General features: G+C 35.3%; 1 protein-coding gene across 1 annotated transcript; it reads right to left on the reverse strand.

Annotated features, from left to right (window-relative positions):
* Positions 1-324: 324 nt before the first annotated feature.
* Positions 325-25,757, reverse strand: LOC122134409 (roquin-2-like). Its single transcript, XM_042732260.1, is given in 19 exon segments — positions 325-1,435; positions 2,842-3,225; positions 4,710-4,794; positions 4,876-5,089; positions 6,152-6,304; positions 6,712-6,846; positions 8,331-8,707; positions 8,782-8,907; positions 8,910-8,947; positions 10,545-10,781; positions 11,028-11,140; positions 12,647-12,765; positions 12,846-12,978; positions 13,906-14,106; positions 14,460-14,635; positions 17,973-18,206; positions 19,824-19,941; positions 20,694-20,997; positions 25,111-25,757. Coding segments are annotated over 18 exon segments (3,195 nt in total). The 5' UTR covers positions 20,925-20,997; positions 25,111-25,757; the 3' UTR covers positions 325-1,314.
* Positions 25,758-26,028: the final 271 nt, after the last annotated feature.

Below are 26,028 nucleotides of genomic sequence, written 5' to 3' on the forward strand. Positions count from 1 at the left end.
GTCTCTGTCTTGACTCGGACTGGGCCTTCTTCTGGTCTCTGTCTTAAGTCAGATTCTGCCTTCTTCTGGTCTCTGTCTTAACTCAGATTCTGCCTTCTTCTGGTCTCTGTCTTGAGTAAGACTCAGCACTCTTCTGGTCTCTGTCTTGACTCGGACTGAGCCTTCTTCTGGTCTCTGTCTTGACTCAGACTCAACCCTCTTCTGGTCTCTGTCTTGACTCAGACTTAACACTCTTCTGGTCTCAGTCTTGACTCAGACTTGACCATCTTCTGGTGTCTGTGTTGACTTGGGACACCACACCTCCTCTGGTTGCTTTTTCGACTCTGACTCAGACTTGACCCTCTTCTGGGCTTGGTCTTGACCCAGACTCAACCATTATCTTGTGTTTGTCTTATCTCAGACTCAACACTTCGGGTCTTGACTTGCCGAAATTATTCAGGCCTGGACTCGGACTCAAACAATGCAGTGATTAACTACATAAATTCCACATGCAAAATACATATAAGGCTTCATAAGACTTGGAAATAACGTATAACGTAATAACATAATAACACAAGTCATATGGCCCACTTTAACATTGTGTTTATGGTGATGACAGAATGACAGAAATTTCATTTTTGGGTGAACTGTTTCTTTTGAATATTTATACAAAATATTGATTACCTGTGAATTGTCTCTTAGAGATACCAGACATATACCATAATCCACACACATACATTTAAACAATGATCAATGAATGGCTGTTTCAAACCGTGATGCCCAACAAACAATAAATGCACATAACATTTCAGTGGCTAACACTGCAATAATATTAATAATAATGCATGTACTATAGATTCCAAGCACCTTGGTTATTCTTAATATATATTAATATATATATATTGGAAGAGTCTGCTATATAATGATCATACAGTAGATTATGGTTTCCTCAGTATGCTAAAAGCTAGTGAGAACCGTCTCTTCTGTACAGAGTTACGGGACATGGGTAATTGGTTTCCTGGCTTGGAGAGAGTTCTGATTGGCTGACATCACGAGTTACCTGAGGTGGAGTTGTGACTCAACGTGAACATTCATCCACAAGCAGTGATTAAGAAAAACAAAGAGACTCTGAACAGATGATGAGTGATTACAATTACAGGGCATAGCTAGCTCTTATGAAGAGAACACATGAATACAGAAGGCTTTCGGCTGCGTCTCGCTGCCTCGATTGACTCCTATAAGGGCAAGTCTACCTTCTACCTAAGGAGGATGGTGGATTCTTGGCATGACCCCATGGAATTAGAACATGAGGAGGACTGGTGTTTTCAGCCCCCCTCAGTTCCCATTTAGCAGCATCTCAGGTCCTGGACTGGGTCGCGGAGGGTCTCCAGGCCTGGGCAAGCATGTCCTCATTGACATCTTTCCCATACTGAGGTCTCCAGGGGAGAGGGTCTTTCTGTAATACCATAAATCACCATGAGATAAATAATAAATTACATCTCTTAATAATACATAAACAAGCTTATCAACTTTTAAAACGGGAGAGTGACTGTCATGTGTGGCATCAAAGTACCGCAAGAGAATTTCAAGAGCAGCCGGCTGACTCAGCCGCCGCAGTTTCTCCAGAGCACTGATGATGACACAGCTGTTTCATGAATGGCCAGTCACTTTTATCATAAAACACTGATAAAAGCATTTATACCCCCACTTTATTAGTATTTAAATAGTATATGATTATTAACTTTATTCTTGAAAAAATGGCGCTGTATTAAGCAGTATATAAAAAGTGTTTCTGTTGCTCATGAAAACGTTTCTGAAACGTCTGTGTATTTGTCAAATATTGCATTTTATTCACTTCATCTGTTATAGAATACAAAATTGCTTCAATGTTTTAATTGTAATATTAAATCCCCTTTGTTTTCCAAAAAAATAACATTTGTTTAATTTTCATTAATTAAAAGATAGATTGAATGTTTTATGCCTTAAAAATGTAAATACACAACACAGAATTTCTGAGGGAAAAAATCATAAGGCTATTGTAAGGATAAATGAAACTTGTTTTTATGCTTTCACATAATTAGACATGCTAAAAGACAAAATTTGTTAACAATAAATATAAGGTTGGAAAAAAATAATTTCATAGGGCCCTAAACATAAAATTTTTGTTAAACTTAATAAATTGATGTTAAATTGTTTACAGTAAGTTTTATGATTTGAATTAATTAGACATGCTTTTTGATTAATAAAATTTAGTTTAACCATTAAAAGAGAGTCCAGAAAAATTTAAACGGATCTGCTTTGCAGTAATAATAATACATTTCATGACTTTTTTGCTATTTTTATACAATGAACAGTGTTTGCACTATGTTTTGTGCTGGCTCGCAACATGATGTCTGTTGTAAGATCTGTCATAAAGCAAATGCAGTGTTCTGTAGGTCGGTTCACACCACATCATACACAATACAATAGCATGAAATGAAAATAGATAAACAAAATTAAAACTTCTAAACTATAATAACACAATTTTTTGAATTATGCTATTTAGTGAATAAGTCAGTAATCAGTCAGCAATTCTGGACACAGTATGTTACTTATATTCAGCATTGCAGCTATATATTGTGATAAAAATTGGCAAAGTTTTCCTCTCTTTCCACACAGTTGTTGTTTGAGCATCTTGACATTGTGCTGATGCTTACATCATTACTACAGCAACCAATGTACTGTAGATTCACTGGATACTGACTACAAACAAACTGATCTGATTTCATCACTAGCAAAATGACAAGCAAACAGTCAGTCCCAAAAATAGGGTTTCGAACACCGAATCGGTTTTGTTTGCAGTATCAATAAAGTTCTGCTTACCTGAATGCCATCTTCTTCATAAGGTGGGCGTCCATTCTGTCAGGCAGGTTGTTTTCCAACTGAGAACTTGCCGCTGGATTACCGAAGACTGTAGAGAGGTGGCTGTTCTTGGAGCGGCTTTGTGTTTCCATAGAGTCTTCAGATTATATAAGCAATTAGACACTAAACAACCCAATGCAATCTAGGTTTTCAAGACTAAAATCTACCTCAGAGTTGCAGTCCTGTGTCTCTGTGTCCTCAATGTCCAGAGCGGACAGCTCCAGCTCGATGTCTCTGTCAGGCTCACTCTCCGTCCCATCCTTGCCCAGCAGATCTGTGCCCTGCTTTGACCCGCTGCTGAAGGAACTGTGCCTTACGTGCAGCCCTGACATGGCCAGCTGATCGCTGAAACACACAGACACACACTGAGCTCTGAAACCAAACCAGAGCTAAGAACACAAATCAATCGGTTCTGTTGTTTGGTGTTCTCAGACTAGAAACTCAGTATTGAGATCAGGTGAGAGGTGTTCTCCCACTCAGAATCTGCCCTATGAGTAATCATCATTGACACCAAAAACAATGTTATATTATTAGAGCACATAACAGGGAAAAATAGGAGATTTTTGTAGGTTATTCTGTAAGATATAAAATGAAATGGCTAAAAATAATTTTTATAAAAAGTTTACATCAGCATTTTTGTTTTAATTTGTTCTTTTATTTAGCAAGAACTCATTAAATTTATCAAAAGTTAAAGTCATAAACACATTTATAATGTTACACAAGATTTTAATCTCAAATAAATGCTTTCAGTTCATCCTGAAACAAATTTATCATGGTTTACAACAAAATACACACACACATTTTCTTAAGCATCAAATCAGCATAACATAATTATTTCTGAAGGATCGTGAGACACTGAAGACTGGAGTAATGATGCTGAAAATTTAGCTTCACTATCACAGTAATAAATTACATTTTAAAATATACAGTATTAATATAGAAAATTTTTTATTTTAAAACATTGCTGTTTTTACTGTATTTTTGATTAAATAAATGCAGCCTTGGCGAGTATAAGAGACTTCTTCCAAAAACGAATAATTTATCTTTATAAATAAATGTATATATTAAATAAAATTATATATAAAAATATTTTATACATATTAAAAACTTTAAAAGCATGTTAGATTTGCCCTGTTTTCGACAACAGAAGTCATTTAAGTAAGTAAGCATCAGGCTGAAAAAAGAATCACTGGTGCAAGAAACGCTGATTATTTAAATTATTTAGATTTCAGAAAAAAAACAACAATGGTGTAGAATATTGTACAATAATTTAAGATCACAAAATTAATTTCAAGACATTATACATATATAACACATTTGCTCATTTAAGATATTTGTAGATGAATTGTAGCAGGCAGATATGGACTTGTGGTTGTTAAGGAGACTCTATGAAATGTAAGCCCTCATTGCAGTGTGTAAGAGCTTTGCAAACACAAATGAGAGGAGTTATGCTCCGGCTGCTACTCTATTTTTAGAATGGTACAGAGGACAGCCAGACGACTACGGCGGGATGGGGTGGGGGTGAAGATGGGGAAACACTGTGAAGACTACTGCTACAATGTTCCTGACAATCCAGTAAAATTAATCTACAAGTGACATTAATAATAATTTCTACATGCACGACTACTATGTGGTTGCTAAGGTGTTTAAAGTGGTTACTAGGTGGTTGTTTACTGGCTCAAGTAAACAGGACCCATCCCCAAGTCTCTATATATAGTATGGCTCAGATGTCTGTTTAAAAGTAAGTCTATGGGATTTTTGTTGTTGTTTTAAGCATTTTCATTTAGAAATGAAGTTTCTACACAAGATGTCTCAGTTTGAACTGGTACCTTTCTAGAAAGCTGGCGTGACTAGAAGAATCAGATCCACGTGGGCCCCATCTGAGGTCACTGTGACCAATATGACTGCTATAGTCTGTTAAGAGAATGGAACATGAATCACTCTCAAAGCCAAAGAAATTCAGTCAAAAGCATAGAAAGCAATATGCATTCTAACCTCTGAAGTTGATTGATGTGGTGCCGGCGCACCCCTGCGATGCAGTGGCCTGGACCGGGTCAGTGGTGTGAAAGCCAGTGCGGGAAGCCCGGGAGATGGCTCCCCATTTAGAGATGATGGGCCCCTCTCCAAAAGGAATGATGGGATCTTCGTCTTTCAGTCGCCTGTAGGGCTCAAACAAGTGCAGCCATCGTTTGCCACCACTCTCCCCGTCCTGAGGACAGATAATTAGATCTCAATTAGGAATCATAATAGTAATGTGTTATATTGTATGCAAATTTAAAAGAAAATCAGTGTGAACCTCAAGTGCACATTTAAAAGTATTTCAGTATAAATTTAATCTGAAGTGACTCCACTTGTACCATCTATACATTCATTGTTGATTCAGTTTAAGTGTATCAGTGGGAATCTGTTAAACAATAAGTACATTTAAAAGTATGTCAGTGTAAATTTGATCTGAAGTGACCCTATTTGTACCCTTCTGCATTCACTGTTGATTTAGTTTGAGGAAATCAACAGGAATCTGTTAAAGAATAAACTCATTTAAAAATATTTCAGTGTAAATTTAATCTGAAGTGACTCCACTTGTACCAACTATGCATTCAGTGTTGATTCAGTTTGAGGGAATCAATAGGAATCTGTTAAAGAATGAGTACATTTAAAAGTATTTCAATGCAAATTTAAACTGGAGTTACTCCACTTGTACACTTTGTATGTTCATTGTTGATTCAGTTTAAGTGTATCAGTGGGAATCTGTTAAATAAGTACATTTAAAAGTATTTCAGTGTAAATTTGATCTGAAGTGATTCCACTTGTACACTCTACATGTTATTTACTGATTCAGTTTAAGAGAAATAACAGGAATCTGATAAAGAATGACCTCATTTAAAAGTATTTCAGTGTAAATTTGATCTGAAGTGACTCTATTTGTACCCTTCTGCATTCACTGTTGATTCAGTTTGAGGAAATCAACAGGAATCTGTTAAAGAATAAACTCATTTAAAAATATTTCAGTGTAAATTTAATCTGAAGTGACTCCACTTGTACCAACTATGCATTCAGTGTTGATTCAGTTTGAGGAAATCAACAGGAATCGGTTAAAGAATAAGCTAGTTTAAAAATATTTCTGTGTTAATGTGTTCTGAAGTGACACCACTTCCACCATATTCATTCATTTTCATTTTGATGGCCTTCAAAGGAATCAATAGAAATGTGTTATCGAGTAAGCCATTATAAAAGTAAATGAGTGCAATTGCATTGTGAAGCGACCACTTACTATCTGTTTGGAACAGGAGTGGGTTGACAAATGGTGGGGCTCTGACTCAAATGGGCTGATGGTGCTGCACGACCAGGGCGAGTAGTGGGTTAGACTCTCTTCTCCACCATGACACTTACAAGTCATACGCCCACCACCTACACCCTCAGGATGCTAAAGGAGGAGAAAGAATGAGATGACAACATTCTATCTCACACCCACCCGTGTGCAACAGGCTGCCAGTTTCAAATAAATGGGGGTGGAAAGAAACAATGTAAAGTGACTCAGCCTCCATGGTGCCAAATCTTTCTCTGAGAGTTCATGCGTTTCAAAGAGCTTGTGCGCACACACACAATTTTCAGGACAGAACTGCTTCTTGCTTTGGATTTATCAGTTGCTGAGCAACAGACCCACTTAAAATAGCTTAACACACCTCAGAAGGGCGACAGCAGCTTCAGTGCCAAAGTTATTAATTGAAGATAAAACAAATCTGATTTAATGCCGCTTTAGAACAGTGCAGACATGTGGTGTACTTTTCCCAAGACACACACCTCTAAAAACACCATATCGGTGGGCCGTACCTCTGGACACACATCCACAGTGAAGACCGGTGAGGATTGGGAGGGCCTGTTCATGTTGCCATGCTGATGTACCCACTGTTCCTGTTTGTGGCGATAGAGTTCCTCATAGCCGAGAGGAACACGGGTGTACGCATCCTATAAAAAGACGCAAAATGGCTTTTAACTTCTCCATTCTCATGATGACTTAGTCACCTATTTTACATTTAAAAGTGAAGTGTGAAACTTCTGAGTAACAAACAGCATGAAAATAATGATTTTTTTTTTAAACAAGTTTCAAACATTCCTGTCTTCCATTGCTCAGATAAACGAGGAGACAGGAGGAAACTCACGCCTTTGAGAAATGACACAATTCACCTTCAAGCCTAAGACCTAAATTTACATGTAACCAGGTCAAGTTTCCATATCAATTTACACAGAGCATTCCGAGCAAAGCAACAAAACCACATCTAGTCAGGATATTAAAATGTATATACATATTTTAAGATTTATAAATAAATAAATACAGATAAGTAGATGATAATTTTCATGTTGTGGCCGATAACCATAAATTATATTAAAATGTATACTATTTATATTATATAATATACTATACCATAGTACACTACAATAAAATACTATACTATACTATTTATACTATATTATTTGTCAAAATTAATCAAAGATAAAACACTAAAAAAAATTAATTCAATCATTTTAAATGTTATACATGAATTTAGGTAAAGATTACATTTGAAATGTAAAATTGTAAGCTTAAGTACAGCTCAGATAAAATAATTTAAAAATATAACATTAAAAAAATTAAATGATTGCATAATTTTATTATATTATTATTATGATTAGATTATTAGAAATGAAACTGCCTTGGCAACTAAATAAAATAAAATAAAATAAGTTGAAGTACAAAAATTACTAAAACTAGAACTGAAAAATAATAATTGTTATATTCAAAAGTTAAGTTATATTCAAAAAATGAACAAAAACAGTTTCCTTTGCATTTATTTTATACTTTTTGAGATTAAGGTTTTTCTTTTTTGATTTAGTTCTGTGCTATCTAGTTCCTTGTTTTTTGAGCTCCAGCCTTTTAGTTTAGTTTTGTTTTGTTTTTGTTTTTCTCCTTCCTGCTTTTTGCTCCCCAATGAAATCAAAGTATTTTAGTTTAAGTATTGAAATTCCACTTAAAATTAAAACACAATAAAAACATAATAAAAATTACTTCAAAACTAAAATTTGAACTAAAATTAAAATGAAAACTGAAAGTAATAAAATTGTAAATATTTTAAATAATACTCAAATAGCACTGTTCAAATTTTCTTCATTATCAACAAATACTAATAAATTTAAAAATCTATAATTCGGACTAATTGCTAATGCTATACTGATATTTTAGTATATTTTATAGCATATTTTTATAGATTATAGCATATTTTTAGATATTTTGGAACAATGGTCCAATCTATCACAACAGAATCCAAGTGACAGACAAAAAATACTGCTGCAACCGTTGTAATAAAACTGCTGTTGCTGCAATAGTTGCAAGTGGTTATAACTCAAATTAACATGGAAGAGAATTTCCAACTGACACTGAATGAGCCTGTAAGACATGAGAAAGTGAAACCTGCCCTGTGCATTGGCACTCTCTGCTCCGCGGTGCTGCAGTAGGGGCTGTCCAGCGAGTTGAAGCGCTCTCGGAGGGGCTGCTGGTAGACGGTGGAATGAAAAACCTCTGGAGGGAGAGAGTTACTCCTCCCACCATCCCTGGGATACAGCGGTGGCCTCCACACACGCCGGCTGTCGTAGACCGGGGTGTACATGCTGTGTGCGTGGGACACAGAGGCGTAGGTCGAGGGTGGCCCGTACGGGCCGGGGCCTAATCTGTCTGCAGGAGGAACAGAGGGGTGCTGGTCTGGGTACAGAGGGCCCATTGACGGGGGTAGCATGGACTCAGGGACGTTGCTGGACCGATGGAAGCGAGCGTTGCATGACTTGTGAGGGGGAACTGTGGAAAACAGACCCAAGTGAGTGTAATGGAAGAAAACATGTCACAGGAGAGCAATTCAGGATGTCACTCACTGGCAGGTTGGTGGTAGGGTGACAGGTCATATGGTCTCTGGTCCTGAGAGTAGTAGATCTTAGGATGAGCTCTCGTGAGGACAGGCCCGTGTTTGAGGAGACCGCAGTCGTCGTCTGTGCACAACCCGAAGCTATCGCAGACGACTGGTTCTGACTGATGGGATTTCTCAAAGATAAAGAAGAAATAATAAGAATTTCCATAAGATTCAAAAATGGGCAAAGAGATTCTTACAAAGAAATGGCATATTCTCATTTTTCAAAAAAATAAATAAATAAATACATTTTAAATAAAGAATGGTTATGGATATTTATGTATTTATAAAATAAATAATTAATAAAATAATACTTTTGATTAATCTTTATTCTTTTACTGTTGCAAAAAACACTCATAAAACAACAATACAATCACTTTCTTTATGGACTTCATCTTACATGAGCAAAGTTGTTTTTACCGCTGACCTACATATTAGTCTTCTGCATCCATCACTTAGCTTCATGGCAAATTCACTTTTGATAATGATTGAATTTTTATATTTTCTAAAGAGAATGTGAAAAGTACTTTCTGAGCTCCCTCCTCAAATAATATATATATATATCATCTGCTCATTTTATCATCTGACAAAGTGGTGAAGAAGGTGATACAAACCACTTGTGAAATTATTTAATTATCAGCTTTAAAATGTTTATTTACAGTCCATTTATGCATGAGGATATAGGAAAAATTCACCCTAGACCCTATATTTGTAGTTGTTTTAGGCCACATTCACACTGTTGTTCTTATGGCTTACAAACCATTTTTCACTTATAAAGAACAAAACTAAATAAAATAAAATAAAATAAATTGGAGAATTATATTGTTATATAATAACAATTATTTTATTATTTTTAAGCACCATCATCATTATTATTATAACTGAATTATATAATAACAATTATTTTATTATTTTTAAGCACCATCTACTAAATAAAATAATATTATATATAATATGCATTGATTAGAATTAAGAACACACTATTTTACAAAATGAAAAATAAAATAAAGAATATAATATAATAACAATTATTTTTATTACACAAAATAAATCCTTATATAAATTAATTATTATTATTATAAATAACAATATTTTATTATTTTTACATTTATTATAATGAAACAAAATAAAAATTTAAGAATAAAATACTACTTATAATAGTAAATATAATATTTTTACAGAAGAAATTCAGAACAACACTTATAAAATGAAAAATAAAGTAAAGAAATATATTATAACAATTAGTATTATTATCATTATATCATAATTATTATTATTATAATAAATATATTTTATTATTTTTATCAAATAAAAAAAAGGAATACATTACTAGAGTAAAATAATATTGTCCTATAAAATACAATAATGACTATTTATAATAATAACAATAATAATTTTACAGAACAACATTAAAATTACAATAGTAATATATTCGGTTGGCTAAATATCTTTGCATTTAAAAGTTTGCATTCAAACACCCTATTTTGCAATTGAAATGCAATCATTATCTGATTTTTTTGCTGAAAAGTGACAAATTTTCATCCCTGACAATTGCAAGTCCAACCATTGGAAAGCAATACACACGTCTCCTCAACAAGCCGCATGATTTGAGGCATCATTCACATCTGTAGCACAAACGCCGCAGGAGTTATGCACCAAAGTTGAATATTCAAGACAGGACTTTATGTGAATGTAGAAGTATGAGCTCCAGCTATAGTGAAGCACACTTACTGTTCTAGGCTGGCAGCAGGCAGTCCGTTCGCACTACTGGGGAGCGTTTTGTCCTCCTGGTGGTCTCCTCCTCTAGGGATGAGCTGAGTGGGAGACGCTTCCTCTGGGGTGTCTTTCTCGTGGTTCTTCCCCTCAGACCCTGGGACTGCTCCTTTGGTGCCGGTTTTGGGCAGAACCGCTAGAACTGACGGGAAGGGCCTCACTGCCCCACTAGCTTTCCTATTCCTCATTCTGTGCCTGAAAGAGACAGAAAGATGTAGAGAGAACGTGAGAGAGGAAGGGAGGAAATGGGGTGACGGCAGACCCTGCCACAGTAAAGCGTGCTGTTGTGTTGGAGAGATCGTGTGGGTGAGCTTGAATAAGAATGAGGAGACGTGGGAAGGCAGGGAGGTGCTCTTCTGTGCATTACAGCACGAGTCTGGCTGGATATGGTCATCGAGATCGTGTGTATGCGTGTGAAAGGGAAAGAGTGTGTGTTCTCACTTCTCCAGCTCCTCCTGGGTGTGGGCAAAGGTGCAGCTGGCCCCTCTCGGACAGCCGCCCTGCTGCCGTAAGTCCCTGCACATACTCGTCTTGTACTTGCTGTTGGGCTGAGCCTGAGAAAGACCCAAAAATAAATAAACTGGTTATAGGTTGCTCTTTCATACTTAAGTGTCAAAATTCCTGAAAAATAGATACAAATGTGACAACAGTTGACATAGAGTATGAGTACAGAGCGATTAAATTAATGCTGACAGTATGGATGTGATTATTTGTATTTCTGCTTTGACCAAGAAATACATTTATTTCTACACACAATCTAAATATATCAGAGCTTAATGCACCGATGGAAAAAGTTTGTTTTCAAATTATGTAATTATTATGTTTTTATATATAAGTGAGAATATTTTATTTCTTATTTTTTTTAATATTTTTTTTAATTTTTTTAAATTTGATTTTTAAATATTTGTCATCAATAATAAAAAACAAAAAATATAAGACATTTTATTTAATAATAAAAAAATTATATATATATACACTACTAATACTGTTAAAAAGTGTGGGGTCAATAAGGTGTTTTTATTATTATTATTATTAATAATAATTCAATAGTTTTGTTTAGCAAAGACGTTAAATTGATCAAAAGTGACAGAAAAGACATTAATAATGTGACAAAAGATTTCTATTTCAATTAATACAATAAATACAGTTCTTTTTATCAGAACAGCAATAAGAAATGAATAATAAAAATAAGAAATGTTTCTTGATTTCTGAAGAATCATGTGACACTGAAGACAGATGTAATGATGCATCACAGTAATAAACTACATTTTAAAATATATTTAAATAGAAAACATTTATTTTAAATTGTAATAATATTTCACAATATTACAGTTTTTAATGCAATTCTGATCAATTACTAATAGGCTTCTTTCAAACACACACACATATATTAGAAATTATTTAAAATATGTAATTATATATAATAAAATATATATTTATAAACTATATAAATTAATTATATAAATATTATTAATTATTATTATATGATTAAATATATTGTGAATGAACACTGGATAACTTTTATAACATTAGATGACTAGCTCTTTAAAAAAAATAAAATAAAAATAAAACATTGATTGGGCAATTTTGTAAGCTTCACTATATTTTTTTAACCAACCATCAGTTAAGATACGTGATCAGAAGAAGGAGACAAATTGTTGAATAAAGCCATTATTTTTGTTTTCTTTGCACACAAAAAGTACTCTCGTAGCTTCGTAAAATTACGGTTGAACCCCTGATGTTACACATGGACTATTTTAACAATGCCCTTACTATCTTTCTGGGCCTTAGGTAGGACCCTTGCTGTCTATGGGAGGGACAGACAGCTCTCAGATTTGATCAAAAATATCTTAATACTCAGAAGATGAATGAAGGTCTTATGGGTTTGGAACGACATGACGGTACTAACCCTTTAAACAACACTCACTGATTGACTTTCCTGATAAAACTGACATTTTTAAAAATGTCTGCATTTTGGCCAGCTGCACTTAAAGTGAGGTGGGATGAATGTATTCAGGAGAACACATCCAGAACCAGTGAAGTGAGAGCTCATGCTGTACCTGAGGGCTTTCATTGCTCTTTTTGCTGAAGTTTTGGATGAATTCCACCAGCCCGTGAACAACAACCTTCACAGCCAATAACACACTCTCCAGCTCTGTCCAGGACGGAGCGGCCGCATCTACAAACACACACACAGGTTATTGCTATGTAATCTGATTGTGTCTGCACCCGTGTGGAAGTGTGAGTGTGCGTCCTCACCAGGGTTGTGGTCGATGCCGGCCAGCCGCTCGAGAGGAGCTCTGAGGCTGTTGAGGTTGGCTGGGTCTCCTGTTCTCTGCAGGATTATGGTGAGCTCCTGCACGCTCTTTGCAAAGGATTCTGGGGATTGAAGCTGTGGCAATGGGGTGGAAAGGACGAATGCATTCAGAATAGACAAAAAATTCCAAAGACATTCAACAAAAATCTTTAAATGTTTGCTTTACTATATTTTACACTACTGGTCAAAAGTTTGTAATAATTATGATCTTTGATTGGAAAGAAGTCTTACATGCTCACCAAGGCTGCATTTATATGATAAAAATACAGTAAAAAACAAAATTTATGTAATATTATTAAACTTTTCTATGTCAATATATTTTAAAATATAATTTATTCCTGTGATCAAAGCATAATCTCATGTTTCTTCAGTTTCACATGATCCTTCAGAAATCATTTTATTAGGATTTAATATGATTTGCTGCTCAAGAAACATTTCTTACTATTATCAATAGTGAAAACAGTGGTGCTGCTTCATATTTTTATGGAAACCATGATACAATACCATTCAAAGGTTTTTTGTAAAAGAAATTAATACTTTTATTCGGCAAGAATGCACTAAATTGATCAAAACAGACAGTAAAGACATTTATAATATTAGAAAAGATTTATATTTCAAATAAATGTTGTCCTTTAGATCAAAGAATCCTAAAAAAATGTATCATGGTTTCTACAAAAATATTAAGCAACAAAAATGCATAATTTCAGATGGCTTTTCCATCACAGGAATACATTTACAATTTAAAATATAGAAAATTAAATTGTTATAAAATTCCCCAATTTTACTGTTTTTACTGTTTTTTTTATCAAATACTTGCAGCCTTGGTGAGAGACTTATAAAAATGTATTAAATTATTATTCCAATTATTATTCCAATATTATTCGATGTGGTATTTTAATTATTTATTTACATAAAATAATATAATACATTTATTATTATATTAAATATATTATATTACATTATTATTAGATTTTTAAGATTTGTGCAATATACATGCGGTACCTTGTCTATGATTGACTGCATGTGAGATTTGTGCATGAGATCCCCGTACAGCAGAGACGACCACTGCTCCGGTGAGATACGCAGTCCTGCTTCCATGGCGATGTGAACGATCTGAGCGTCGTGTTCGCGGCGCAGGGCTTCGTAAGTGCGAAACTCCTCCTTGAGCTGCATGAGGGAGGAGTCTTCATCACGTTTGGTCACCTGAAAAGAGATCAAGAGAAATGCATATACGTTTAGCACAAGCCTCATAATTACCACGCTCAACTGAGCCAAACAAGCACCGCTGATCAACATTTCATGGAAATGATCTCATTAAGACGACTGATTTCATAAGGTGCCCAGTAAAGGACTCGAGCTCATTTACAAATATCAAGCAGTCTGGATGTACATCAAGAGTTTATTAGATATTCCCATTGCCAAGCACTTTATGTCCACATGATATCATGTTACGGCAGGCTTAACACATCAGATCACTCTTTTCCTAGTCGACACAGAAGGAGTACTGAGCGTAATGGCTGTTAAGTAATCAGCGGTTTTGGTGCAAAGGCTCTGACCTTAAAGCAGGAGGCGCGGTACAGCAGCTGAACTACATGACCGATGCTGGTCTTAGACGCCTGAGGGAAGCGCGCTTCCAGTTTCTGCACCACAAACAGCACCAGAACCTTCCGCGAGAGAGCCGAGCCGTCCTCCAGCGCCAGCAGCACCAGCTTCAGAGCGTCTTCCTGCATGGCTGTGATACATATGGACAGAGACACACAGTTAATGCTGGGGTCGAGCAATGTGTGCTTGGTCACATGAACAGATTCATGCTCTGGATGTTCTCAGACTAGAAAACTCAAAATCAGATCAGATGGGAAAATCAGTGTTTTTCCAGTCAGAATCTGCCCTATGAGTAATCATCATTGACAGCCAAGCACAAACACACATTTGGATATTCCCTTCATATGCATTAAAGGAATATATTTCGGATTATTTACAATTTGCGATGGACAGCATTATCAGCTAGACTATTTAGTCTAAACAAAATACTAAAAAAGGTTGTATAAAAGAAATACAAATATAAAAGAAACCTTTTTGTAGATATAGAGATACAATATACAGAATCAATTTTAATACCTATCTGAAACTATACTAAACAAAAACTATAAAACTATACACTACCATTCGAAACGTTGAGGTTGATAGTTTTTAATGTTTTTGAAAGAATTTTATGCTCTCCAAGGCTGCATTTGTTTGTTTAAAAAATACAGAAATATTATTATAATTTAAAATAACTGTTTTTTTTTCTTTGTAATATATTTTTGATGTAATTTATTCTTGTGATCAAAGCTGAATTTTTAGCATCAATACTCCAGTCTTCAGTCACACGAGATTCTTGTCTTTGATGAAGAGAAATCAAAAGAAGCATATTTAAAATGAAATATTTTGGAAACATTACAAATATCTTTACTCTCACTTTGAATCAATTTAATACATCCTTGTTGAATAAAAGTATTAATTTCTTTCAAAAAAATATTTTTGACTTTCAACTTATATATATATATTTTTTTTTAAATCATATAAACTAAATAAAAACTATAAAATATATAGTAATACAAAAAAAAAACTACAATAGCGCTCTGGCAACTTTAGCCACTTGGGACATTGTTCCCATTAGTTACTAATCTACCGACAGACTTGTCAATGAATAATAAACTATTTCTTTTTATCCAAGTTGTGTAAATCTCAATCACTGTCATTAAATTTTTTTATTAGGTGTTATCTGCATTATACTCTGCTCTCTAGATTTCACTATCAGCGTTGGCCCTTGTAAAACATAGTTGACACTTTTAAAAGATGAAACTTAAAGCTCAGAACAAAATGTTTGCTGTAAAGTCATCTAATTGTCCTTCTGAAGTGGAACTACTTCTCCAAAGGTTCTGATGTATGTTACAGATATAATTCCAGAACCCTGCTCCTTTATGTCACATCCTTTCCACTTTTATATTAATCAGATCATGACATGAACTGTTGTAAATAACCCGAAATTTGCAAAAATAAGCAGGTATATATCTTTAATGATGTTAATAAAATGAAGAAATGCAATACACAGAAACTAAAACCCGGTCCTAGAAACTGACAGCCGCGTGCCCGCACAGCGGCCCATAGGTTGGCGGAGAGCTGCTGTGAGTTCTGGTGCTGCAGGATCAGTTCAGTGACGGTGCGCTCACCCAGAGATCTGCACGCCCGGACCGCACTCATTCGCCCCTCCTCCTCAACCAGCTGGCAGTTCACCAGCGTCACCAGCTTCCTCTGCATGGGCCTACTGAGCGTGCTCTGACTGAGGGTCACTACACCTGTGTGGGAGAGGAAAATACACACTTACATATATATATATATATATATATATATATATATATATATATATATATATATATATATATATATATATAAATATATACTATATATATATTATAGTTATAGTTATGTATGTAACTTATGCTGTATAATAATAATATCCAATAATAATAATGAAAATGCATTATATTTTATGCCCCTAAAATGTAAGTTATTGGGGCAAAAATACCCTGAATGAGTTTCTGTCTTATATTCATATCATATGACATAGTTAAGTGATATATAATTTTTGTCCTGAGTAGCACGAGTGCACATGTGAATCAGCCATCTGAAGGAATGTAATAAATGAATGACTCAATAAGACATTTACCACCACCTACTGGCAGTTTGAATTTCTTCTTTAAAGTATAGTTTCATTTAAAAAAAGTGTGCATTTTAATCAGCCATATTAAGATCAGATGGGAAAATCAGTGTTTTTCCAGTCAGAATCTGCCCTATGAGTAATCATCATTGACAGCCAAGCACAAACACACATTTCGATATTCCCTTCATATGCATTAAAGGAATTTATTTCGGATTATTTACAATTTGCGACGGACAGCATTATCAGCTAGACTATTTAGTCTAAACAAAATACTGAAAAAGCTTGTATAAAAGAAATACAAATATAAAAGAAACCTTTTTATAGATATAGAGATACAATATAGAGAATCAATTTTAATACCTATCTGAAACTATACTAAACAAAAACTATAAAAATACACACTACCATTCGAAACGTTGAGGTTGATAGTTTTTAATGTTTTTGAAAAAATTGCATGCTCTCCAAGGCTGCATTTGTTTGTTTAAAAAATACAGAAATATTATTATAATTTAAAATAACTGTTTTCTTTGTAATATATTTTTGATGTAATTTATTCTTGTGATCAAAGCTGAATTTTTAGCATCAATACTCCAGTCTTCAGTCACACGTGATTCTTGTCTTTGATGAAGAGAAAGTTCAAAAGAGCAGCATTTATTTAAAATAGAAATATTTTGGAAACATTACAAATATCTTTACTCTCACTTTGAATCAATTTAATACATCCTTGTTGAATAAAAGTATTAATTTCTTTCAAAAAAATATTTTCGACTTTCAACTTATATATATATATTTTTTTTTACATCATATAAACTAAACAAAAACTATAAAATATATATTAATACAAAAAAAACCTACAATAGCGCTCTGGCAACTTAAGCCACTTGGGATATTAGGACAAACATTGTGCCCATTAGTTACTAATCTACCGACAGACTTGTCAATGAATAATAAACTATTTCTTTTTTTCCAAGTTGTGTAAATCTCATTCACTGTTTTTATTATGTGTTATCTGCATTATACTCTGCTCTCTAGATTTCACTATCAGCGTTGGCCCTTGTAAAACATAGTTGACACTTTTAAAAGATGAAATTTAAAGCTCAGAACAAAATGTTTGCTGTAAAGTCATCTAATTGTCCTTCTGAAGTGGAACTACTTCTCCAAAGGTTCTGATGTATGTTACAGATATAATTCCAGAACCCTGCTCCTTTATGTCACATCCTTTCCGCTTTCCTTCATAGTAATCAGATTTAAATTTTTCTGGTCATGACATGAACTGTTGTAAATAACCCGAAATATGCAAAAATAAGCAGGTATATATCTTTAATGATGTTAATAAAATGAAGAAATGCAATACACAGAAACTCACCAGGTCCTAGAAACTGACAGCCGCGTGCCCGCACAGCGGCCCATAGGTTGGCGGAGAGCTGCTGTGAGTTCTGGTGCTGCAGGATCAGTTCAGTGACGGTGCGCTCACCCAGAGATCTGCACGCCCGGACCGCACGCATACGCCCCTCCTCCTCGACCAGCTGGCAGTTCACCAGGGTCACCAGCTTCCTCTGCATGGGTCTACTGAGCGTGCTCTGACTGAGGGTCACTACACCTGTGTGGGAGAAGAAAATACACACTTACATATATAAATATATATATATATATATATATATATATATATATATATATATATATATATATATTAATATATATATATATATATTATAGTTATAGTTATATATGTAACTTATGCTGTATAATAATAATATCCAATAATAATAATGAAAATGCATTATATTTTATGCCCCTAAAATGTAAGTTATTGGGGCAAAAATACCCTGAATGAGTTTCTGTCTTATATTTATATCAAATGACATAGTTAAGTGATATATAATTTTTGTCCTGAGTAGCACGAGTGCACATGTGAATCAGCCATTTGAACGAATGTAATAAATGAATGACTCAATAAAACATTTACCGCCACCTACTGGCAGTTTGAATTTCTTCTTTAAAGTATAATTTCATTTAAAAAACATTTTCAAATTTCCATAATCATAACAAACAAGTCCAGTTAAAAAAAAAAAAAAAACATTAATCTAATGACATTATTTTTGCAATCTGAGTGCACATGCATCTTTCACGCAGCATACATAACATAGGTGTTGTGCATTGTGACCAGTTGATGGGAAAAGTATTCCTATAAATTCATTTAAATTTTGTGTATTTTTTGATATATATTTTTTTTCTGTGTTTTTTGGTGTGCACGATATAAATATAGTGTGTATTTTTTTTATTGTTATATTTTGCATTACCGAATACCGGCACATGTCTATATATGCACATATATATATATCTATATATATTTGATGTGTGATTATTTAATTTATCATTTATAATGTGTATTATATATGTATTTATAGTTAAACTATATTATTATATTTTATATATGATATATATGATATCGATTATTATATTGTTGGTCTAAAGTCAAATTATGCTTAATGCCTTTAAATGGCCTCTCAGTAAGTTTTTCCAGAAGTTCATCTACTAATACACTATATCCACTACTGATCCTACTTCCAGGAGCGGCTAAACATCCCGAGGGTAAAAGTCTCAGTCTTATGGCTCAGCACCGCATAATAGTGGAGGTTTGGCAGAGGAGCTGTTATGAGCTCAAAGCTCAATGAGGAGTTTAAGAGCTTTAGCCTTTAGCGTTCCTCTAGTGCGCTGTGAGGAGTAACTTTTATTGTCACTCTAATAAAACACTCAATTGAGCCCTGAAACAGACTTTTCCACGAGTGGCCTGAAGCTTTATTGCTCATGGAGACCAAGTGTTTTATTGGCCTACAAAGAGCTGTTCTCGTGTTTAACACAGTGGGAAATTATTCCGTGAATAATAAGTAACACCAGCATCTGATATGCAATGATTAAAATGTACTAGGTAGGATATAACATGCTTATTGCATGTATTGCATATAAAATAAGTGCAAGTTTTTCTCTTGTTTCTGAAGTGGCCTTTGGGTTCCTATGTTGTGTTTTTTTTGTTTTTGTTTTTCCCACTGATGCAAACATTTCCAACCACAGACAGATAAAGCACACATACCCACTGAACAACAGGAAATGTTGCGCTATTCAAACGTGAGCTCATTCAGCCGCAAGCCTAAACTCTAATGCAGCACTCACAGTCATTGTTGTTGATGTACCTGTATCACTTTCTTCACACACTCACCTTTTCCTCCACTGATTGGTTTGAGATACAGCGCCAGCTCCTCCACACAGATCCTGCACACTTCATAATGTCTTGTGTCTTCAACACTGCCCACACTCACAATCTCTCTCTCCGGAACCTGCAGAAAACCAACCATTGGCAGATATGAAACCACCAGAAGAGTTCTATTTATGACATTGTGACGTCAATGTTAAACAGCATAATGATTACTGGTGAAACTTACAGTATCTGTTTGGAGTGAAGCAAAGTGAAAATATTTTTATGATAAAGTCTTTCTCATAGTTTTGACTTTTCTAATGGAATTCTAAGTTTATATCTCACAATTCTGTTTTTCTCTTGCAGTTATCAGAAGAAATTCAGAATTGAGGTATAAACTCACAGTTACCATTTTTTATTTTGTTGCAGAAACCAAAAAAAATTGTGATATACAGTATAAACTCAGAATTGTGAAAAAATAAACTAAATAAATGCTAAACAAAAGAAAATTAGAATTGTGAGATCCATACATATTCTGTGAGATATAAATTCAGAATTGCAAGATATAAACTCTGAGAATAAAGTCAGAATTGAGAGATTCAAAATTGAAAGACATAAATTAAGAAATGCAAGATAAACTCAAAATTGTGAGATGTAAACAGGAGATTGCAGGATTCTGAGTTTATATCTTGCAATTCTGTCTTTTGTATGTTAGTGTACTTTTCATTTCAATTCATTTCTTGCAAAACTGTATGCAAGGTTAAGGTTATTACACTGACAATAAAAAAATTAGTTTTGAGCTGCACAGCCCAGAAAGACAGTAACAGTGGATATCCTGAGCTATTCGAAACCTCAAAAGCAATGGTATCAATCATATCAGCATGCCCCACTCACCGGCGCCCCCACCAGCTGCAGGAGGGCACAGTTGACAGGCAGCACATCAATGTCAGTGCTAATGGCTGTCTGGTCAAAAGGACAGGCCTTGCGGTGCAGTTTGTGCAGGCAGGTCTTGCAGACGGTGTGCGAGCAGCCCAGGCTGATGGGCTTGTGGCTGCAAGCGTCGAACTCATTGTAGCAGATGGGGCAGGATAGAAACTCAGTCCATTGAGCTGCCTGCACCGGCATCCTGTGACCTCCAGGTGGAACAATCACGCTCAGGCAGATCGCATGACGCCTCGCCCCGGCGCCTTAAACACACCTGACGAGAGAAGAAGACATTGAGTCTCATTCACTAATCATGCATAGGCACAGATTTATGTGATAAATCGCCAAACAAAGATTTTCATGAAAAAAAATCACGATTCATTTGTATTAAAAGGGTTTATTGTGATTGGACTGGTTTTGAGCACATGTACTTGGCCCTGCTCAAGAATCTTGCTATGTGTTCTCAAGCAAGAGCTCTTCTTTAGCGTTTCATACATTTGCTAAGACTGGCGAAAGGTTGTGTGGAGATCTGGGTGGGGTTTTTTATGCAAATGACTAACCTTAGGCACACAGTTGTTTATTTAAAACTCAAAATTCTTCAACATAAGAACGAGGTTAACAACAACTTCATGTGCAGAGGCATGTGTTAGGCAGAGTCATTTGCTCGATTCATTAAAAGAACCGATTCGTTTGACTTATGAGAGTCATTTGTTTGTGAATCAGACTATATAGATGGTGCTGTTTGTATTCGTGTGTAACACATTTTTTTACTTGGGCCAGTTGCTCAATTCATAAAAAAAAAAAAAAAAAAAAGTTCATTTTTTTTTATTTGTGCCAGTTGCATGAATCATTAAAACAACCAATTCACTGAACGTATAAGAGGCATTTGTTCGTGAATCAGACTACATATGTGGCACTGTTTGTTTTTGCGTGCAACATGTTTTATTGCTTGTTTGTTTTTACTTGTGCCAGTTACTCGATTCATTAAAAGAACAAATTCATTTGACTTTTAAGAGATATTTGTTTGTGAATCGGACTGCAAAGGTGGCACTGTTTGCTTTTGTTTGTAAATTTTTTTTTGTTTATGCTAGTTGCGTGATTCGTTAAAAGAACCTATTCGTTTTTTACTTGTGCCAGTTACTTGATTCATTAAAAGAAACAATTCATTTGACTTACAAGAGTCTTTTCTTTGTGAATTGGACTACATAGGTTACGCTCTTTGTTTTTGTGTATAAAGTGTTTTATTTTTATTTGTGCCGTTTACTTCATTTATTAAAAGAACAAATTCATTTTTTTTTTTTACTTATGCCACTTGCTTGATTCATTAATCAATTAATTTGGCTGATTCGAGTCATTTCTTCACGAGTCAGACTACATAGGTGGTGCTGTTTGGTTTTTTTAACGTGTTTTTTTTTTTTTACGTATGCCAGATGCTCAATTTTTACTTGTGCTAGTTGCTGGATTCATTAAAAGAACCAATTAATTAGTAACTTGTTTGTGAATTTGACTACATAGGTAGTGCTGCTTGTTTTTGTGTGTAACACACTTTTTTTTTTTACTTGCCTGTAAACAACCCCTCAGAACATCCTAGCAACCACCCAGAATCCCTTAGCAACCACCCAGTGACATTCAGACACCATAGCACTCATATTTTCTTTAGAGATATTCTTCCTCTCTCCCTTTCTATCCCTCTGGTGTCATTTCTTGTCGCCATCACCTCTCAGCTCTAGGAATAAACAGTCTTGCACTCAGACTCATTCATGTTCCTCACATCTCCATTCACTCAACCCCTCCCTCATGCTTTCTCTACATCCCTTTATTTGTTTCTGAACAAACTCTTCGAGGACTTCCTGTAGGACAGAAGATGGAGCAGATAAGCGTGAAACAGCCATCAACACAGTGTGGATTGAAACCCCACATTAAACACATTCCACAAACCCCAGAAAAACAGGCAAGGAGAGGAACATATTAAAAGGACAGCTGAAAATTGACTTTATCTTCACCAGTGCCTCATGGATGGCTCTTGTTGAACAGTGTAAAATTACAGCAGCAAAGGAAATCATTCATTCCCATACTTGGACACCACACAGAGCTTCAGCTGCTTCCAGCACCTGCTGACCGAACCCCTCGACTGATGTCTGTTCTTCAGGAACTTCATACCCTGACAGAACCACCATGTCATGCAAAGTTATGCAAGGGCCCCGACTGCTGTTGAGAATCAATCATTTGTCAAGCAGGAACTCGTGCCTTTGGCCATGTGGGCACTACTTTCTTTCTGTATGCTTTATTAATCAAACCCTTAAGTACAACAAAAACACCAACCAAATTTCTTGTAAATGCATAAAAATTAATGTTGGTACATCTTAGCAAAATAAAGTCATCATATATAATATTCAAACTAAATGTGTAAGTCTATTCTCAACGTAAGACTGCATTTATACGCAATCATAAAACACAAAGCAATGTGGAACATAAACGGCATTTAAAAACTACTCTAATCAATTCATATCATAATTAAATGTTTGATTTTATGAATAATGTATCATATGAACTATATAGTAAGTTATTACACATGTATTAAACATTTATGCAACTACGCACCATGTAAGTGACCGCGCGCGTGAGACGTCCACAGCGCAGCTCGATTCCGCTCGCGCGAGTCATATTTCCACGCTGCTGCTCAATTTAATGTCGCTGGGTTCAAAAAACGTGTTCGTGGGGTTTGAAGGCAGAGGCAGCGGTGGGTTTCGGGGCGTGATTCAGTGAGTCATGGTCACGAGGAGCATCACGATGCTCGAGGGAATACTGTTATTTACACGCCCACTCCACGCGAATCACGCGAGTGAACATCGTCAATACGCTGTACAGTAGGCTACAGTGAGGGCGCGCGCGTGTGTGTGTGTGTGGTATAGATATTACAAATGTATTAATACAAACATGGAGTTTTTAAAAGTTGCTTCACAAAATAATTCCATATCAAGTACAGTGTTTGAAAGGTTGGCTATTACATGACGCAGCTGTGACGTTATAATAGCTAGGTTTTGAAATAATACAGGCTAAAATGGTTTTGTTTGAACTGAGCACGTCATGTGTGGAACGAGGTGCAAAACAAAAAAACCCCACACAAAAGATCACTTCAAGCTCATAAACAGGAAATCAATTCACTGTCTTGTGACCATGTGACTAGGCCACTGCAGAAAATAGAAACTGATTTTTTTTGCATGCAACTACATTATTATAACGTTTTACAGTATGAAAAAATTACAGTGAATCTTAACAGAGATAAAAGTTCAGGGGAAGTAAGATTACACACTGCTGAACTTGTCATTTCTCTGAATATCACATGAGTACTATACAAAGGCATACATATTTAGAGTTATTTTAACCCTCTCACATCTCAACCAACATCACAATGGTAAACAGACAACAACTCAGCTCAGGAAAAAAATAAAAAATAAAAAAAAAACAAAAAAAAAAAAACACTTTTAACAAAACTATTTGCACCTGGTGCCATGGTGTACTAGTCTTGATGGATGGTCCCTTGTGTTTCATGGAAAGCACTTACTCCAATTTATAACAGGCCAAGAACCTGAACCCCAGGAATGCTGAGGGGTAATGTGCACTTGAGTTTATCTTTAGGTTACTGTGACCCCAAAGTTGGAACATCCTGTCCTTGTCATTACCTCTCCTGTCTTCTTCTCACTTCTACACACATACCACCATCAGACACACATTCAAATAGACAGCAAAAGGAAATCTGCACTCCTTACATTTAATTTGCATTGCCAAAACTGTATATGGAGTATAAAAAAATTGCTCACCAAAGTGATTGGTCAATTTCTCTTGCCTTGCAGTCATGCTGTGGTCTGGATATCAGCAAGAACATCTAAAAAAAAAACGTGTTCTAAGAACGTTCCCAATAAGTTATGAAGATTTACTGGATGTTCTCTGAAAGGCATTTTGCAGATATGATGGAAACATTACTTTTTAAATGTATCTAAACGTTCTGAAACACGTAGTAACAGAAAATGCCAGACAAACGTCCAACTACAACGTTTCAGGAGAAAAAATAAAATAAAAATCTGTTTACGTTTACTAGAAGAACGTCTGTTTTAGAGAAACTTGCCAGTTTTTTTTTTCGTAATGACGCTGCTTTCCATGTTGGTTACGCTTGTAAATGACTAAATATTCTGTCAGGAAACGTAAAAATGTGGTAATGACTAAATTAACCGGTTTTATTCGAGTCAAAATTGAATATGCCTGAATGAGCTTGAGACGATTTCAGAATGGAAATCAGATAGAAACTCCCTCAAGGTAGAAACCACCAGCAAGGTAACAATAGTGCATTTGCACTTTCCAGTCCTATAATGAAACTGAAACTACTTACATGTATCGGCTTTTGTCTGAAAATATTGTTTTCGTATAATATGTCTTTCAAACGTGAAAAAATGCGAGCATTGTGATTAGTATCCATGGAAAATGATCACTGTCGCATGCTTTGGGTGGATCGAATGAATGAAACGTGCAAGAATCAATTGTTCTCAAGACACGGAAGTCTGTTTGAGCGCGAATTGTGCTTGATGGTGTTGTGCAACTTTACCTGCAGCTGCGCACCTATAAACTTATTCTAGTGCAGATAAACTTGATCTTCTTACAGCCTGGATAATCGGGTTCACAAAATCATCACGAAACTGACTCATCATTGATCATATACATGATCAATTATTCTTGACCATGCGTTGTAATAAACATTGAAATAAAAGCATTAAATAATATCTAATGTAATATTCAATGCACGGCAGCATGAATACTCCAAACGCAATAGGCATTCGCGAAAATTCTCGCGCAAACAAATAGCCGTGCAACAAACTTAAAGCAACGCGGCATGCTGTTGCTCATGCATCACTGTCCACTCGCGAGCTATTTGTTTTCAAGGAAAAAGTTTGAAAAAATATTTTATTTATTATAAGGATGGTGTTGCATAATGATTTCGCGCACATCTTTGAGCAGCGCGCGCCGCACCAGCAGCGATCCTCTTCCCAATACTGTCAAAGCAGCGCGACTCGCACTTACCGCAGGCGACACAGAGTCTCATCATAACCGTCCATAGTTTAGATGCACTCCGCCATCAAGACCAAATTCTTCATCGCATTCAGTTTTTCACAGCTGAGCCGAACTTGTTTTTTTTTTCCGATTTTTTTTTACCGCCCTTTTATTCTGTCAGTACATCACATTAAATCACACATGTAATTTCCAGAGATTTGGGAGCACGTTCCCTGACAGCGCGACATGTTCAGCATGAGCA

Source organism: Cyprinus carpio, chromosome B10 (genome assembly GCF_018340385.1).
Source record: "Cyprinus carpio isolate SPL01 chromosome B10, ASM1834038v1, whole genome shotgun sequence".
NCBI lineage: Eukaryota > Metazoa > Chordata > Actinopteri > Cypriniformes > Cyprinidae > Cyprinus > Cyprinus carpio.